Consider the following 17,523-nt stretch of genomic DNA (forward strand, 5'->3'; position numbering starts at 1 on the left):
TGTTCTGCCGACTCGACTTGATCTGGTGGCTAGGCTTGTGCGGCTCGGAGCCTGTTGCGACTAGCCCTTTTGGTGCTCGATGTGTGGATGCCAGTACCTCACTCCGGCAAATTTGTAGGTAGTCTTAGCATGTGTGCCTCGTCCCCCGGTGATGAGTGGACCAGCGGATCCCTTCTCGGAGTAGTGTAGTTGTTTTCACTCGCCTTATGTGCACCGTGGTGGCGCTATTGTTTTGGCTAGATTGGTCTTCACCTTTGTGCGATGCGTTATGTAGTCTCATCTGTCAACGGTGACTTGATGTGGTTTTACTCTACTGCGATGACTTTATGTGGCCTCGTTATTCAGCGATGACCATTGTGGCTGCCGGTATTGCTTTGTTGCGGCTATCGTTTGTTGTGACAGATCTGTACTAGTGACACTTGTGCGCTTGGCGATTGTGTGTTCATGCTTGTGGTAGTTTACTAGGGGTTTACTCTTATTTGTCTGTTTGCGCAAATTCACTCCAAATCAAATTATTAGTCACTAAAGCATTATACCCAATGACACTCTTGTATTTGTTTGTATTGATTAATAAAATACCACACTATTATTTATTGTCGACCAAAAAAAAAAAAAAAAGCCACGTGAAATTGAGATTACAACAACGTTCAAAATCACGACGGCTTACAACGATGGTGGTGCTAGAGGTCGAATTCGTGTTCTTCGGTTGGTTTGTCCATAATACTATGATTCGTGATGCAATACTTTGTAATGCAAACCCCACTATCTAAATTGCAATGTTTCTAACTTAAATCGTTAAATATACAAGGAAAATTTCTTGAAATAAGGAAATTATAAATCTAGTTACTTAATTTTTTTAATATTTAATCGATATGTCGTAATTATTTGATTATGATCAATATAATAGTTAGACTTTGTATATTATTAATTTATTATTTTCAACGTAAGAATGCGCTATGCCTCAAACTTTCGAATGACGTCATTGAGCTTAACAAACCAATATATTATGCCTTTATTTTATTTTGCTAATGGATGAGTATCTTATATTCGTTGGTAAACAAAGTACTTATAATGTAGATATAATTTATATGGCACTATAGATGAGTATTATCAATTTGGATTGGTTTACTTTTTTAGTTCAAGTCGCACAAATGTAAAGTAATGTAGCAATCTTATCATTTGAGATATTTCGTTCTATCTTATGGACTCTCATTCTCATCCTGTAATGTTGTTTGATGATCAAAACCGTCTACTTTATAGATTACTTTTCATCTAAATGAACTAAATTCTAAATCATTTGGTCATCTAATTGTTATCTAATAAATAGACGAACCATGTTTCTCACTTAAACACTGAAGTTTTGACAATGTCAATTGAACAATTAAACGATTTTTGCTTTGGTTGATTTTTTGCAAAGTGAAAAGGGTACATAAAAAATGGACAATTCTAGTCATCAAGCAACATTGCAAGATAATTAATAGAGCCGAGAAGGTTTAAGTTAGAAAGTTGCTAGCATTCTCCCAATATGAATGCCTAACGATAGAGATCATACATTCCAAATCTGCAGTTAACAAAAACTAAAGTATAAAATATAAATATTCATACAATTTGAAAACAAAGTATTTACATTAGCTTAATGTTCATATTGATTAGTTGCATAGTTCATGAGGCATTAAAAAAAGGAAGTCAACTAGTAGTTTCACTACGCCAATCTATCATTTTAGGGTCTGGGATCAACCAAAAAGTCTATGTCGTTCCACACTGCCTGGACAAATGTGATGATACAACTTGTTTTTTTGCTTCATTTTTTTACTTACTGTTTAAAGAAGTTGGATTTTGTAATATTTTTCAACGTCAGTAACTTGTTACTGTTAAATTCAATCACGGTAAAACAAAACTGAGTGACGCCATGGAAATTATTTAGTTAAGAGGAACTGTAATACCACCAAAATTTAACCTGAAGAATGAGAGGAAGCATACCAGATTGGTCAAACATAAACATTTTTCCAACTAATTTTCATTGACCAACAAAAAAAGCACGGATTATATTTTTTTTAAACGGAACATAATTACGGATTTTCAATAATTTGGATGTCCACAATTCCGACCATCCGTCCAGAATTCGTAAATTTGTACATGGATATAAGATAATTAAAATTAAGACAACTAATCAAATAATTGAGAAGCACTCTAATAGATTTTCATTATTTGGTTGGCCGTATGTCGTTATCACGACGAACATGTTGCACAAAACTTGGGGCGACAAAGCAATAGCTCGAAACCTAACAAGCGAACCAATTATTTGTATTTTTCAAGACTTTAATATGAAACGGAGACGATAAAGTAGCGGTGTTCAAAATTATTCGTGCAATGCTTTATGAATGTGGGTTCATGGTACTTGAATATCTTAGAATATATGGTGTTGAGTTTCTACCCATACGTTTCAAGTTTGAAACTTTCGCTTCCTCTCAATAATAATATTTTTTTTTTTAAATGGTACTTGAATTTTTAATAAAAATTTTGACGTACTTCTAATAAGTTGCTTATAAGAAAAAACGCTTTATTGAAGAAAATTGCTTCTAAATCAAGCATGTAACGTGAGTCCATGGTGATATATATAGGGTATTGCTTCTTCATTTATGGTCGTAAGATCAAATGAATTAAAAAAAATCAAATGACAGAAATTAACAAAGATTGTGTGGAAGTACCATCCAATATATATGTGTATGTATCGATTAAATTGGAGTAGTGTTTAACTTTTTTCTCCAACCAACTATGTGGATGGAATGGTTGTATCAATTCATATGGTTTAGTTTTGGGTAAATTACACAAAACAACCTCAACTATTGGGTCAAACATAGTTTCATATCCCGTCTTTAACAAATCTCAATGTCATACCTTATCTACGAATTTGTTGCAATGTCATAACTCCCATCAGTTTGTCTGTCAATTTTTCCGTTAAATGCTGATGTGACTTAAAAAAATTAATATTAAAAACTAAAAAAATAAATTTTTTTTTTTTTTTTTTGCATGGGGACCCACCCCTTATCCCCCTCACCTTTCCTCCCCGCTCTCATCTTCCCCCAACCCAAACCCAATAACCCATCGGTGGGTAGGGACTGATTCAAAAGAATGGTGGTGAAGATGATGAGGTAGCGACCATGGCCACCTCTAACGATGAGGTCAGGCTGGAGGGTTGGGATATGGTAAAGGAGGGTGCAGGCGGGGCCGGTTCACAAGACAAAGAAAAAGAGGAGAAGTGGACGGTGGAGATTAGGTGGAAGGGATCCAAGGTGAAGGTCGGGACCGACGATGCTGCTGTTGCAGCGTGAAAGGGAGAGAGATTACGGGATGAAAGGGGAGAGCGAGGGGAGGGATGGTTCTGGGCACGGCGAGGGAGAGAAGTGGGGGAAGAAGGTGGGTGAGGTTGGTTTTTTATTAGGGTGGTCCCCCATGCAAAAAAAATAAAAATAAATGATTTTATTTTTTTAAGTTTTAATATTTAATTAATTTTTTAAAACCACATCAGCATGTAACAGATGATTTGGATTTGATAGACAAACTGACAAAATGTATAACATTGCAAAAAATTCGTAGATAAGGTATGACATTGAAATTTTTTTAATACAGGATATGAAACTGTGGTTAACTAAATAGTTGAAGTAGTTTTGTGTAATTTACTATTTAGTTTTCTATTAATTTTATTCATTTAGAAATAGTTTTTGTTTGTTTGTTGGATTTATAATAAATTAATTAGCTAATGACCAGGAATTGTCATGACGTGAATTTTGTACTTGTGGAATTGTTGTCAAACGCGGCAAGCATCATTTCATATTCTTTAATCAAAATAATTCCAAATAATTTTAAAAAATGCACACATCAGAATTAGAAATCTTATAAACCCTAGGGACGTGTGCAGCCTCCTGACCCCATTGATGAGCTTCCCTCCATTTTTCAACACAATTTGAATCTATCTCTCTCTCTCTCTCTCTCTCTCCCCTCACTTTCTCTCTCTACACACTGTCACTGGTTCGTCTCATTTAATTCAGATGAGGAAGAAGAGGAAGGACGACCACTATCCCTTCTTTAAAACCCTAAACATTCTCCCCCCTTTCCGTTATTCCAAGACCCGCCACATCCGCATCGCCGACATTCTCGTTGATGATGAATTGCAATCCGAAACCGACGGCTACGATTGCTCCGGAGACTTCAATATGGTTGGACACCCACTCCACCTCCCCGAGGACGACGACGACGACGACAGATTCATGGCCTTACAGTGGTCCTCCCCGCGCCGTATCATTTCCCGATTTTTGTCGACTCTGAAGCGAGGCAAACGGAGGCGATGCGACGCCACACGGAGCCAGAAGAGACCGAAAGAGGTTGCAACGACGGAGAGGGAGACTGGAGACGAGTCAACGCACGCCACCTGTTCGACGAATGGATTGAACGGCGGTGGCGAGGAAACAGAACCAAGTAAGCAAACCAGAATTTGAATTTCTTGATATAATTGTCGAGTTTTTGAAGATTTTAGTACTAATTATTGAATTTTGTAAAATCCAGGACAGATTGTGAAAGATACGAGCTCAGTCAATTTGGGAGTTGCGTGCGGTTTGGTGTATCTGATTGTCGCCAGTAAAAATGAGCTTGCAAAGACGGCGGAGTTGCGGGCGGAGATGGAGCAGTTGCTTCAAAATGCAAAAGAGGAATTGCAGAGCAAGAATTCGCGTTTCGCTTCCAGGCCGGTGGAGTCGAATGAGATGAATTTTGCTTCTTCCACAACCGATCTCCAACAGGCTTCGAGTTCGAGCTCTGAGAGCCGGTTTTCACTTCGATCTGGCATGGGTCGGGAAGTGTGCTCGGAATATGTTAGAAATGGAGAAGGGGAAGTAGAAAGGGATAATGCGTGGAGGGAATGGATGAACTCGAGGCAGAGCTTGAAGCGGAGTTGGAACAATTGCAGCTCCGCTTAGAATTGGATTCGGAAAATCATTCATCCAATTCTAACTACCCGCAGCAGCAAAGATTAAAGGTACGGAGTGATTTATCATTGATTGAATTCAACTGTTGTTTTGATTGATTAATCTTATGAAACGAATGCTTGAATGTGAAAATGACAGGCTGTTCAAGACACAGCTCATGGAACAGGCGATGACGGTATCTCAGATTTTGGAGAAGAAATCGACACTCATGAAGCAGCACCAGCAGATTATAACGAAATGCCCTGTGACTTCAGAGTACCTGCACTCGAACTCGAGAGAAGGCTGCACGAACTGCTGGAAGCAAGTCAGGAAGAACGGATAAAGGAACTCGAAGTTGCATTAGAGTACATGAAGGACAAGCTTCACGAGAAGGAAATGGAGGTTTCGTGGTGGAGACAAAATGCGTCTGCAGCACTAACATCGCACCACCATCTAGATCCTTCATCGTCGGGTGCTTCCCAGCGCAGTTCGGAGAGTACATTTCACTTGTTTAGGTGAGAAAACCAAACTGTACAGTGGCTTTTGAATTCTGTTACCAATTGGCTTTGTTAGAAGTGTTACATATGTTTTGGTTCTGCTTTTACATGTTATGTGCATCCTTGTTCTCTCAATCAAAACTCCTGAACTTGCAAAACTCCTGACTTGTGTTCGATTATTCATCACGATAGAATGAGCAGCTCTCGGTGGTCCCTCGTTTGATTATTGCGTAGTTACGTTGAACTTTTTCCTCTTATGTCACCCGAAAAAAGTTGTGATTCAGCTAGAGACGGGCTTCGTGAATGTATGTCACTTTTATTTTATGCGTATCTTTTACAGGGTAATTATCGCATAATGCGATGGTATTTCTGCTTTGAAGCCATAAACCCAATTAATAGCATAGCATCCAGAAAGAGTAAGGATACCAGAACCACCAGTAGCCAAGGGTGAGGTTGAATAAACTGGTTTGTGATTACTATTACAGGGGAGTCTTCATACCGACAGCAGTAACACCAAAGCACGATTTGAGGCTTCCCACGGATGAAAATTTGCTCAGCCAGGTGAAACCAAGAGGCTGTTTAGAGTAGTTTTCTTCGAACACAAGCAATTGATGTGTTTTCTCGAGGCGTTTTCTTTGAACACAAGCAATTGACGTGTTTTCTTGAGGCGCTTTCTTCGAACACAGGCAATCAATTTTGTGCTTCTTGTGTGATTCTGATTTGAGATGGGTTTGCAGGGGACATTGGGCCAAAGATCTAAAATTTCAGTTCACACCTCTTCTCTAAACGCTGCTGCTGCAAGTAATGCAATTGGATGTGAAGGAGCCCGCATAATGTTGTTTGGGCTTTGGACACAATTTTTTTTTTTGTCAGAAGGTGTTAGGTACGGTGGTATCAAGCACAAAACTTCGGTCCAGGTACATACGCTTTAAACTGTTTGGGCTATAAATTCTTTAAGAACATAATATAATATTTGAATGATCTAATTGGGAATAACATTTCTTATGAGTAGTCGGTGGATTGTACAGTTGGGTAACAGACCGCTCACATCTTATAAGACGCACTGAAAGGTCATTTGAAAATAAAATTTAAAAAAAATTAGAGACCAGTTGATGTTACATATGCTGTGACATAGACATAGTCTTAGTTTCAAATCTGAGATTTCAGTTTCAAACTACAGCATCTTTAGCAGTTGGGAAGTAAATGGATTTAAAATGTGACTTAGCATACAAACAACACATGTAATATAATTTGGGTCTATAATATTAAGGTTTATGGTGGTACAATAATTGGATGATTTCGCTTAGAAGCTTCCCCCGATATATAATTTCTATGACACCGTCATATCGTTATTTTAATGTCTCATGCAATGATAAAATTATGTACATGAAATTTTCTAACTCCAACCCACTATTCAACTAATTCTTCAAGTTTTATCGTTTACTTTACAATATCTTAACTTTGTTTTATTTTGTGGTGTCCAATTTTTATTTTGAAACACTTTATTAAAATCTCTTCTCCATATTTGATTACACTGAAAAATCTCTCGTCACTGTTCCAATCATTGTGTTCTATGTTTTTATTTTATTTTTTTAGTTTTTATCACAAGTAGTCTCTAAAACACTTTATTAAAATCTCTTATGCATTTTCGATTACACTAAAAATCTCTCGTCACTGTTCCGATCATTGTGTTCTACATTTTTATTTTATTTTTTAGTTTTTATTACAAGTAATCTCTGAAGTTGACCCATACCATCATGATGATTCTTGAAAATGAAAATCAATCAATGTAGTATCTAAATACGAGTCTCTCAAATCAATGAGGTCTTTTCAAATTCCGTTAAACTATATGTTATTATGCTGATATGACACATATATGGACTTACAAGTCTATTAAATGTTGCCACATGTGTGCAACATTTAATAGACTAGTAGGTACACATATATGCCACATCAGCATATTAACAGATATTTTGACAGAATTTTAACGAAAATACTACATTGATTTGCGACACTCATATTCAAAGACTACGTTAATTGGTTTTCATTTTTAAAGATCATCATCATGATAATATGGGTCAATTTAGATTATGACTAGCATATGGGTACACATAAAGTATGTGAGAAAATTTATTATTTTTGTTTTTGAAGTAGAAGGAGAGAGGAAGAGAGTGATAGAGAATGTGGGACTACGAAGTTTTTTTATTTTATTTTATTTTTTTAAATTAGAGATATGTTAGGATTATATGTAGGTGAGGCTTTAAAAAAAACAAAATTTAGTTGTGTTAAATTACATTGATGCCTCATATTTCTTATTCATGCTCTGTTTTAATTAAAAGATTAAACTGGTAATTTTGGTTGACAATGAATGTTTTATTAATTGGTAGAGATAATAATTTTTTTTTATTTTGTTATGATTGAATATCCGACTTCTTGTTGACTCTACAGTCTACATATCCAACGGTTGAGAGAGAGGGACCGTGCCTTGACGTCGACGGTTAAAATTCGGTGAACCCGCGTGTGACCCTTGCAGCTGGCCCCCACTAACCGAGAAAGGCGCCGTGCAATCACGTCGCGACACGTTATGGCTAGATTCCCACGCTGAACAATCACGTCACCGCGTGTACGCAAGTGGTCCCCCACCCCCTCCCGCTCTGTTTTTCCGTCAGCTTAAAAAACCCTCCATCACCACCTCTTCCCTCTCATTCCCACTAAGCAAAGATTCCAAATTTTCCTTTCCGCTCTTTCTAACTTTCTGTTTGTTTCCCGAGAAAATCACCCGAGAAAAAAAAGTGCGCTGTCCACAGTTTCCCTACATTTTATACACATTGAAATGGCCGCTGAATCGAACTCCAAGAGTGATATTTTGACGCTTGAGAAAGTGAGAGAGGCGTTGATTAAACAAGAAGACACCATAATTTCCCGGCTGATTCAGAGAGCAAACTTCCCTTTGAATTCTCCGGCGTACGACGAGGGAAAGTTTCCATCTTTTCCTGGTTCTCTCCTTCAATTCGTTGTCAAGGAGACAGAAGCCCTCCAATCCAAGGTAATTATACTCATTTTGCATTTCGATAATCTCCGTCTCGAGATTAATTTCCGATAAACTGGGATATCACGGTGACGGTATTTTTAATTCAATTTCAATCGTGCATTGTCGTGCGATTAAAATAATGATGGTATGTAATTGGCTTGAATATCACTTTGTGACGTGACATCCCGCAAGTTTCTCTCTCGGATTCTTCGTAATCACGTGGATTGTTTTGTTTTCTCCGTTTCTTGTTCTGTACATTTTGGGAAAATCCGAGGTGACAATGATTATTTATGTCTGTCACTAACGTTATCTCTTGATTAACAGGTTGGTCGGTATGAAAGTCCAGAAGAACATCCGTTTTTCCCGGAAAGTTTACCCCCTTCGTTGCTGCCCCTTCCGGCAAATCCACCGGTGATTGGATTTACCCATAAAGTTTTAATTCTTTCGTTTGAATGTTATAATTTTTGGGAAAATAATTTGGTTAAATTTTGTATAGGTATTGCATCCTGCTGCAGGTTCGATTAACATAAACGAAAAGATTTGGGAGTTCTATTTCGACGAATTGCTTCCTCTGTTTGCTGCCCCGGGCGACGATGGAAGCTATGCATCAACTGCTTCTAGTGATCTTGATTGCTTACAGGTAAAGCTGATTTTTTATTATTTTCTGTGTAGGAATAATATAATGCTATTGCGGTTGGTGAAGTGTTTGTGCCACTAATATTTAGTTTGTAAAGTGATTCTCATGTACAGAAGCACTTACGTTTATGTTTATAAGCTCGAATTGGATCCCATCCGGAACCATTTTATGGGTATTAGGATCCTCATATCTTAATCATTTATCATGTATCGTCAGGTCAGAAATCATCTGATTTTTTATTATTTAAAATTAAATATGGTATCTGATGAAAATTAATTGCACGTTGTACGATAAATAACTAGGATATATGAATCTCTAAGATCCTTAAAAGTGAATCCGAAGAAGATCATTTTTCCTTTTTGTAAAAGCACTTGTACTTTGGTAAAAGTACTTCTCCGTTGTTATCTAAAAAAACAATCGTACTTTTTTTGCCGAACTCATGAGTGCTTTGTAAAAGCACTTTTCAAACTCACATGTTACATATTGTAAGATTTGTTTAAGAATCAAGGATGGGCTCTTAGTCACAAAAGGGAATCTACTCTTTTTTCTTCCAAAACCTTTCTTTTTTCGGTATGCCGCTCCGCGAGCAAGGGGTGCCGCGCACGAGCGGAGCGATGACCTAGAAAGAAGCAGTCATTGCTTCAAATTCTCAATTCAGATGAACTGATCATAGATGTATTTTCATTGAACTGAATGTTGTTTCACCTGTAGGCCATCTCTAGACGGATTCATTACGGATACTATGTAGCCGAGGTTAAATTCAAGGGTTCCCCTCAAGACTACGAACCAGCGATTCACGATCAGGTTGGTTGGTTGATGGTAATTTAACAGGTGGAAGTTGAGCTTGGCGTATTTTATACATTGACCGCTTGTGGATTACATTTCGGGAAGTGTTTTGTAGAGCAGAAAATTAAATGAAAATAGGGTTTGAATTTTTCAGGATAGGGACAGTTTGATGAAATTGTTGACATTTGTGGATGTGGAAGAGATGGTGAAGAAACGAGTTGAGAAGAAGGCAAAGGTGTTTGGGCAAGAAGTAAGCCTAGTTGACAATGCCAACGCTAAAACCGACAAACACAACGCAAGTGAAAAATACAAGGTTGATCCATCGGTAGTTTCTCGCCTCTACGAAGAATGGATAATGCCGCTCACAAAGCTTGTTCAAGTTGAGTATCTCCTTCGTCGGCTAGACTAGATTCAAAGTTTGATGAATTTTGTGTGTCGTACATTGTCAATCATTCTCGGACTTTGATGACATGATTATATAATAATACTAAGTTCGTAATGTATCCTTGTGTGTTTGGAGATGTGTATTTGCCATTTTAGCTAGCGGGAATTTTTTACAACAGAAGGAATCAAATTCGTATTTTACCACTGAAACGTTCTAAAGAGACTAAATTTTAGGATCATATTTTATAGACCACGAGATGAAGCCATTGATGATTGAGTTTCATTTTATATAATAAAAAAAATGAGCCCAACCACATGATGTGGAAAATTTAACCGTATCTTGTCATAATTGATATGATCTAAATTAAGTGGAGCGAATCATGAGTTTTAGGGTGCAGAATGAAAATATTTTTGTTTCAGAAAAAGACATTACCCAAAAACAAGCCTAATTAATAGGGTTGCTACTTTTTCCAAACTTGCTCATTGTCCACGGCCCGTTATAAGAAAGCCCAAACCATTTACCCAGAAAGAATACGTCGTCGTCGTGACTCGTAAGCGGAAAAATAATAATTAACACCACGAAAATGGAGGAGCTGAGAGCTCAGTTGTCACTACTGCTGACTGGTACGTTACAACAATCCAAACTCTCCTCTCTCTTTCTTCTCAACGCAGCGAGTGAGAGATTGAAAAAAAAATCCCCAAAAATCTGACATGCATTGCTTGTAAACCCTAATTTTGGAGAGTTCGAAGCCAGCATTTCTACTGTCAGCGGGTTTAGGGTTCATTTTTCACTCCGATCGAGCTCACTGTAAGTACGTATTCATCTCTCTGTTTATAATTATTTTTCTTTCTGTTATTTTTCCGGCCATGAGTTTCTTCTAAGAGCAGAGCTGTTTGATGATAAATTTGTGAATTTATCTGTTTTATTTTTTTATTTTTGAGCATTTCTGGAGGAATTCACGTGTTTTTTTTTATGTGTTTGGTCAGGTAGGTTTAAGCTTTGCTAATTTGATATTATTTATCTTGTTCATCATCTTATGCTTTGCTTAACAGACAGATTTTGAATCCAATGGGGGCGTCTTCGAATGCCAAGGGAGATATCGGTATGAGCAGCAAGGGAGAAAGTTTTACAAATGGTGTTGACATGGACATCGATGATAGTGACTATGATGATGAACACGATTACTCGACTAGCCTTAACGACCTGGGGGAAGGACTTCTGATGAATTTCTGTAAGGAGGCAGCAACGTCATTCTTCGTTGAGTATGGCCTCATTAGTCATCAAATCAACTCATACAATGACTTTATAAAAAATGGCATACAAAGGGTCTTCAGTTCTTTTGGTGAGATTGTGGTTGAGCCTGGCTATGACCCGTCGAAGAAGGGAGATAACGAATGGCGCTATGCTTTAGTGAAGTTTGGGACTGTTACCCTTGGCAGGCCAAGTTTTTGGGGTGGTTCTGACAATGATAAGGAGTATAATATGTTGCCTAGGCATGCTCGACTTCAGAACATGACATACTGCTCTAAGATGAAAGTGAATATCACCGTCGAGGTAAATGAATTTGATAATTAAGTTAAGTAGATGCATGAAATTAATTTTAGTGCAGTTCTGCTGTCTCATTTGACATTTTTTTCATGCTGTAGATAGTCCAACTTATCTAGTTATGATTTCGAGCTCTACTTCGCTAAAGTGTTTAACATGAATTTTACTTGACATACTACACTTACAAATCATGATACCATAGTTTGATTTATCATGCAGCTGTATCATAGAATATGGTGGGTGTCCTTTTTGTGTAGTTTCTGTGTTGACAACCAATTTGGAGGATAATAATCTTAAAATATTTCCTTTTATCTCTCCATTTCATAATGTCTCATAATATATGGAATATTTGTAATCTGTCAGGTATATAATCAACGACTTGTCAGCAGCGATAAGTTTAAGACTGGAAAAGAACGATTTCTTGACAAGGAAATTTTAAGTACAGATACCAGAGACATTACAATTGGTAGTGTCCCTGTGATGGTGAAGTCTGACTTATGCTGGATGAAGGACGTTGAGAAAGGTGACTGTGATTTTGATCATGGAGGCTATTTTATAATCAAGGGTGCAGAGAAGGTGAGCCCAAAACTTACTTTAATTTCTGACATGGAGATGACTCATTATTTCTGGTTGCAAATGAAGTTTGCAGATGATCTAAGTGTAGAAATGACAGTTTTTTCACCTTTCTGGATTTTTGTTTGTTCAAAGTTACTTGGTGCCTTTAAAATTGTTTAATGGAACTCTGCTATGCAATGTAATGTTTCTTTTCATACGGAGTTTTAGTGACATTTGTATAATGTATAATGCAGACATTTATTGCACAAGAACAGAGCTGTCTGAAGAAACTTCTCATCACAAATAATCAGGGTCTGACAGTAGCATATAGGTCAGAGGTGAAGAGGCATAGGTTAATAATTAGGCTAGTTGGAATTTCTAAACTTGAAAACATTGAAGGAGTAGAGAAAGTCCTTACTGTTTACTTCATGTCGACAGAAATCCCTGTGTGGGTATGGTTTTTTGCGCTTGGCATTTCATCGGATAGAGAAGTTATTGATCTGATTGATTATGGTAGTGAAGATGCCAGCATTTTGAACATACTTTTTGCCTCAATCCGCGATGCCGATAAAGCTACTGAAAAAGTGGATGGGGGCTTCCGTAGGGGGAAGAATGCCCTCAAATATGTGGATGATGTGATAAAGAAAACTGCATTTCCACCTGGGGAAAGCATCGAAGAGTGCATTAGCTTGTATCTTTTTCCCAATCTCAGAGGCCTAAAGCAAAAGGCTCGCTTTCTTGGGTATATGGTGAAGTCCCTGTTACAAGCCTCCGCTGGTCGCAGGAAATGCGACAATAGGGATGACTTTAGGAACAAGAGGTTGGACTTGGCAGGTGAGCTTCTCGAACGAGAGCTAAAGGCGCATATCGGACATGCGAGGCGGCGCATGGCAAAGGCCTTGCAGAGAGACCTTTACGGTGATCGGGTTGTGCGGCCAATTGAACACTACCTAGATGCCTCCATAGTTACTAATGGCATCTCGAGAGCATTCTCAACTGGAGCATGGTGTCATCCCTTCAAGAGAATGGAGAGGATGTCTGGTGTAGTGGCTAATGTTGGGCGAGCGAATCCGCTGCAGACAATGATTGATATGCGGAAGACAAGGCAGCAGGTTCAATATACAGGGAAGGTTGGAGATGCAAGATACCCGTGAGTAACTTTTAACTTATCTCAACTTTTGTCTCCTGCTGTCGTGCAATAGCTTTATCCTAGTAGGCGGTTCAAAGAATATAGCTTTAGCTTAAAAATGCTCTGCTCATAGATATTTCTTCTTTTTTTTTTTTTTTTTCAGCTGAAAGTTCTTCCTTACACTATTAGAACCTTTGTTATTCCATTCCATACATCAACACCAAAAACACATTAAGTTCTTTTTTGTTGTAAATGAGTTTAGATTTCATTGGGATGAAATTATTTACTTTAAGCTGTTTGCCATTCTCTTACTAACTACATGCTCTATAAAATATCTGCTGCATTAAATCCTTGGGGGCTTTACTGCTTTTTTGTTTGCAAGATATTTGGACAAATTGAAATTGTGGCTTACAGAACCTTGTGGATGCAGGCATCCTTCTCACTGGGGTAAAGTTTGCTTTCTCTCAACCCCAGATGGTGAGAATTGTGGGCTTGTAAAAAATTTGGCTACCACTGGATTAGTAAGTACGAATATATTGGAATCTCTACTACCTGAATTGTCTCTCTGTGGAATGGAGAAATTGGTGGATGATACTTCTACCTCACTGCAAGGGAAGCTCAAAGTTTTTCTGAATGGGGACTGGGTTGGAGTTTGTGAAGATTCCCTCTCATTTGTCTCGGAACTCAGGAGGATGCGACGTAGGAAAAAGTTGCCACCTCAGGTTTTCTCTTGTTCAATCCCATTGATGAGTTTCAAATTTCAAATTGCTTTGGTCTTGTTATGATGGCCATAATTTATTTTTGCTTCAGTTTAGGCAGACATTTGAATTACAATGTGTAAACATGACCTTCAGACAATAATCTTGTACTACAGCTTTAGAAGCAATGTTGATCACAGTATTTCGTGTTTTAGTATAACCTTTTTCTTATTTTGGTTGGTCTCTTGATTACATGTTTATACATCATAATTGTGTTTTATTTGATTCCCAAGAAGCTAGCCATTGTTGAATGCTTTCCTGATCTATTTGCATTTGCTTTATTAAGTTGGTTGTTATTTCCTTCCAGTTTGATACTTCTGTCTTTTAATTAGGGATTTCAATTTGCTCACTCTTTGCTGATAAGTAATCAACCTTTATGTGATTCTCAAAGTTTTAGTTACCTGCTAATTCTATGATAGTTTTAATTAGTAGTAAGCAGATAGATGATGTATGTCTGCATTATTGGAAAAAATTTAGTTTAACTGCTCCTCATACATTTTTTTTTTTTCACTAGGAAGCAACATGTACTTTTGATGCATATCTCAGTTATTAGAATCAGTTCATATCACCTGTTATTTATACAGTTATTTTCCTTTGCTAATAAGCAATTAGCGTGCATTTTTATGATGGATACCAAACACTGGTCAATTTTGTCTTAGGTGGAAATCAAAAGAGATGAAAAGCAAGGAGAAGTACGAGTATATTCTGATGCTGGAAGGATCCTACGCCCTCTCTTGGTAGTTGAGAATTTGAACAAGATAAAAGCATTTAAAGGGGGAAAGTATCCATTCCAGTATTTTCTTGACAAGGGAATAATCGAGCTTATTGGAGCTGAAGAAGAGGAAGACTGTAGTACTGCATGGGGCATTAGTTATCTGTTCATGGAAGAAAAGGGAAAATCAGCTGTAAAGTACACACACTGTGAGCTGGACATGTCATTCCTGTTGGGTTTAAGCTGTAGCATTATCCCATTTGCGAATCATGACCATGCAAGGAGGGTCCTCTACCAGGCCCAGAAGCACTCGGCGCAGGCTATTGGGTTTTCGACCACAAATCCTAACCTTCGAGTGGATACGCTGTCTCACCAACTGCACTACCCCCAGAGGCCACTTTTTCAGACAATGACGTCTGACTGCCTTGGCAAACCAGGACACCAACTGGGTCAAAACAGAGTTTTGCCAAAGCCCGAATTGCACAATGGTCAGAATGCGATTGTGGCAGTCAATGTTCACTTGGGATTCAACCAAGAAGACAGCATAGTAATGAACCGGGCATCATTGGAACGTGGTATGTTCCGATCTGAGCATATCAGAAGTTACAAGGCTGAGGTTGACAACAAGGACTCCCTGGAAAAAAGGCGGAAGCCTGATGATTGTGTCAATTTTGGCAAGATGCAGAGCAAGTTTGGCCGGGTTGACAATCTCGATGAGGACGGCTTTCCATACGTCGGTGCAAACTTGCAGAGTGGTGATATCATCATCGGGAGGTGCAGTGAATCAGGAGCTGATCATAGCATCAAACTGAAGCACACCGAAAGGGGAATGGTTCAGAAGGTTGTGCTTTCTTCTAATGACGACGGAAAAAACTTTGCTGTTGTTTCTATGAGACAGGTAAATCTTACAGTGAAATAATTTTTTAAGGCATGCCTATTGTTTTTATTCCAGTTTAAGAATTTCCATTCACTAATTATATTGTAACTTTTTGAACAGGTTCGCTCACCGTGTCTTGGAGACAAGTTCTCGAGCATGCATGGGCAAAAGGGGGTTCTAGGTTTTCTGGAGTCCCAAGAGAACTTCCCTTTCACAGTACAGGGGATAGTTCCAGATATTGTTATAAATCCCCATGCATTTCCGTCAAGACAAACTCCTGGTCAACTCTTAGAAGCTGCTTTAGGGAAGGGAATCGCCTCTGGTGGTCAGAAGAGATGTGCCACCCCATTCTCTACTCTCTCTGTCGATGACATCGCAAAACAACTGCATAGGTAACTGTGTCGTTCTATTTCATGACTTATATACTTCCACTGCACTGTAAAACAGTACATTTTAATTTCACATTCCACCCTGACATCATTTTACTTCTCAGACTCTCAGCCCTGGCATTTTCTTTTGAAATTTCTCTCTCTGGGCATTTGGCATGCTAAATTAGTTTGAATTTTTACTGAATGTTTGTTGCTATATAAAAGAATGTTAAAATCTTTCTTCATTGGGTTGTTCTAAGTATGTGCCAGGGTACCCTGCATAACTTCACTGCCATGCTTTCCCTTAATGTTTCTGAGTACAATCATTTTGACCCTTCGTTTTTCAGTTATCGGTTCCATTTTAAATTTAGATGTATTAGTTGGTACTTGGTAGGTCACATGTCTATGAATTGTTCTCGCATACAAGCAGATGGTCTTTCCTATTTTCCCCGTAGAATGGATTAGAGTTGTTCATGTGTCGTTTAATATCTATGTCAGGGCTGGATTTTCAAGATGCGGAAAAGAGAGAGTGTACAGTGGTGGAACCGGTCAAATGGTTCGTTCCCTCATATTCATGGGCCCCACCTTTTATCAGCGCCTGATTCACATGTCTGAAGACAAAGTAAAGTTCCGGAACACTGGGCCAGTCCACCCTCTCACCCGTCAGCCAGTGGCAGATCGGAAGCGATTTGGAGGGATCAAGTTTGGAGAAATGGAACGTGACTGCCTAATAGCACACGGAGCTTCGGCAAACTTACATGAGCGCCTATTCACTCTCAGTGACTCCTCCCAGGTGTATATCTGCCAGAAATGCGAACACGTAGCTAATGTGATCCAACGGTCGGTTGAAGGAGGACGTAAGATCAGGGGTCCGTACTGCCGGAATTGCAATTCTGCAGATGATCTTGTGAAGGCAAACGTCCCGTATGGAGCGAAGTTACTGTGCCAGGAGCTGTTCAGCATGGGGATCAGTTTGAAGTTCGAGACTCGGTTTTCTTAAGAGTGAAGGAGTAGTTGTGGAATGGGGGAACCTAAATCTGACTGATGAATATTTTGATTAGTACCAATCGGCAGCGTTTGTATAATTTGTTGCTACAACTTGTTATTAGGACATCTGAAATTCTAATGGTCTCTTTAGAGAATCTGAAAATGTGGGCTAGTCCACTTGACAAGGACAATGTGCTCGCCCTCTTGCATTCAGGTTCAAATCTTTCGCCCCCATAAATTTGATGGATCACTTGTTTGTTTGGATCACTTTACATTTGTATTCTTATGCTTTAAG

General features: G+C 38.4%; 3 protein-coding genes across 4 annotated transcripts; all 3 read left to right on the forward strand.

Moving 5' to 3' along the window:
* Nucleotides 1-3,829: 3,829 nt before the first annotated feature.
* On the forward strand, nucleotides 3,830-8,233 carry LOC103953591 (protein POLAR-like 1). The gene is given in 6 exon segments (XM_048578760.1): nucleotides 3,830-4,476; nucleotides 4,564-4,899; nucleotides 4,902-5,032; nucleotides 5,121-5,476; nucleotides 5,944-6,019; nucleotides 6,196-8,233. Coding segments are annotated over 6 exon segments (1,521 nt in total). The 5' UTR covers nucleotides 3,830-4,049; the 3' UTR covers nucleotides 6,391-8,233.
* Nucleotides 8,234-8,275: 42 nt separating this feature from the next.
* LOC103953601 (chorismate mutase 2) lies at nucleotides 8,276-10,415 on the forward strand. Its single transcript, XM_009365366.3, has 5 exons — nucleotides 8,276-8,504; nucleotides 8,814-8,900; nucleotides 8,986-9,129; nucleotides 9,838-9,930; nucleotides 10,067-10,415. Exons 1-5 carry the CDS (start codon nucleotides 8,292-8,294, stop codon nucleotides 10,319-10,321), a joined length of 792 nt encoding a protein of 263 aa, XP_009363641.1. The 5' UTR covers nucleotides 8,276-8,291; the 3' UTR covers nucleotides 10,322-10,415.
* Nucleotides 10,416-10,864: 449 nt separating this feature from the next.
* Nucleotides 10,865-17,495, forward strand: LOC103953611 (DNA-directed RNA polymerases IV and V subunit 2-like). 2 transcript variants are annotated; one of them, XM_009365392.3, is made up of 8 exons: nucleotides 10,865-11,108; nucleotides 11,350-11,851; nucleotides 12,206-12,418; nucleotides 12,652-13,547; nucleotides 13,957-14,248; nucleotides 14,944-15,894; nucleotides 15,994-16,265; nucleotides 16,740-17,495. In XM_009365392.3, the coding sequence occupies exons 2-8, from the start codon at nucleotides 11,366-11,368 to the stop codon at nucleotides 17,239-17,241; spliced, it is 3,612 nt and encodes a 1,203-aa protein (XP_009363667.2). In that variant the 5' UTR covers nucleotides 10,865-11,108; nucleotides 11,350-11,365; the 3' UTR covers nucleotides 17,242-17,495. The 2 variants fall into 2 exon arrangements, with proteins under 2 accessions (XP_009363667.2, XP_009363676.2); XM_009365401.3 differs by having other exon boundaries at nucleotides 10,865-11,104.
* The last annotated feature ends 28 nt before the right edge of the window (nucleotides 17,496-17,523 follow it).

This window comes from the organism of the source record quoted next, unplaced genomic scaffold, assembly GCF_019419815.1.
Source record: "Pyrus x bretschneideri cultivar Hongxiangsu unplaced genomic scaffold, Pyrus_bretschneideri_v1 Contig1, whole genome shotgun sequence".
In the NCBI taxonomy this organism is placed as follows: domain Eukaryota; kingdom Viridiplantae; phylum Streptophyta; class Magnoliopsida; order Rosales; family Rosaceae; genus Pyrus; species Pyrus x bretschneideri.

Coding starts and splice junctions, on each gene's coding strand:
- LOC103953611 (XM_009365392.3), top strand. CDS start 11,366: ATGGGGGCGTCTTCGAATGCCAAGGGAGATATCGGTATGAGCAGCAAG. Junction 14,249..14,943: donor GGAAAAAGTTGCCACCTCAG/GTTTTCTCTTGT, acceptor ATTTTGTCTTAG/GTGGAAATCAAAAGAGATGA. Junction 15,895..15,993: donor CTGTTGTTTCTATGAGACAG/GTAAATCTTACA, acceptor CTTTTTGAACAG/GTTCGCTCACCGTGTCTTGG.
- LOC103953601 (XM_009365366.3), top strand. CDS start 8,292: ATGGCCGCTGAATCGAACTCCAAGAGTGATATTTTGACGCTTGAGAAA. Junction 8,901..8,985: donor CCCTTCCGGCAAATCCACCG/GTGATTGGATTT, acceptor AATTTTGTATAG/GTATTGCATCCTGCTGCAGG. Junction 9,931..10,066: donor AACCAGCGATTCACGATCAG/GTTGGTTGGTTG, acceptor TGAATTTTTCAG/GATAGGGACAGTTTGATGAA.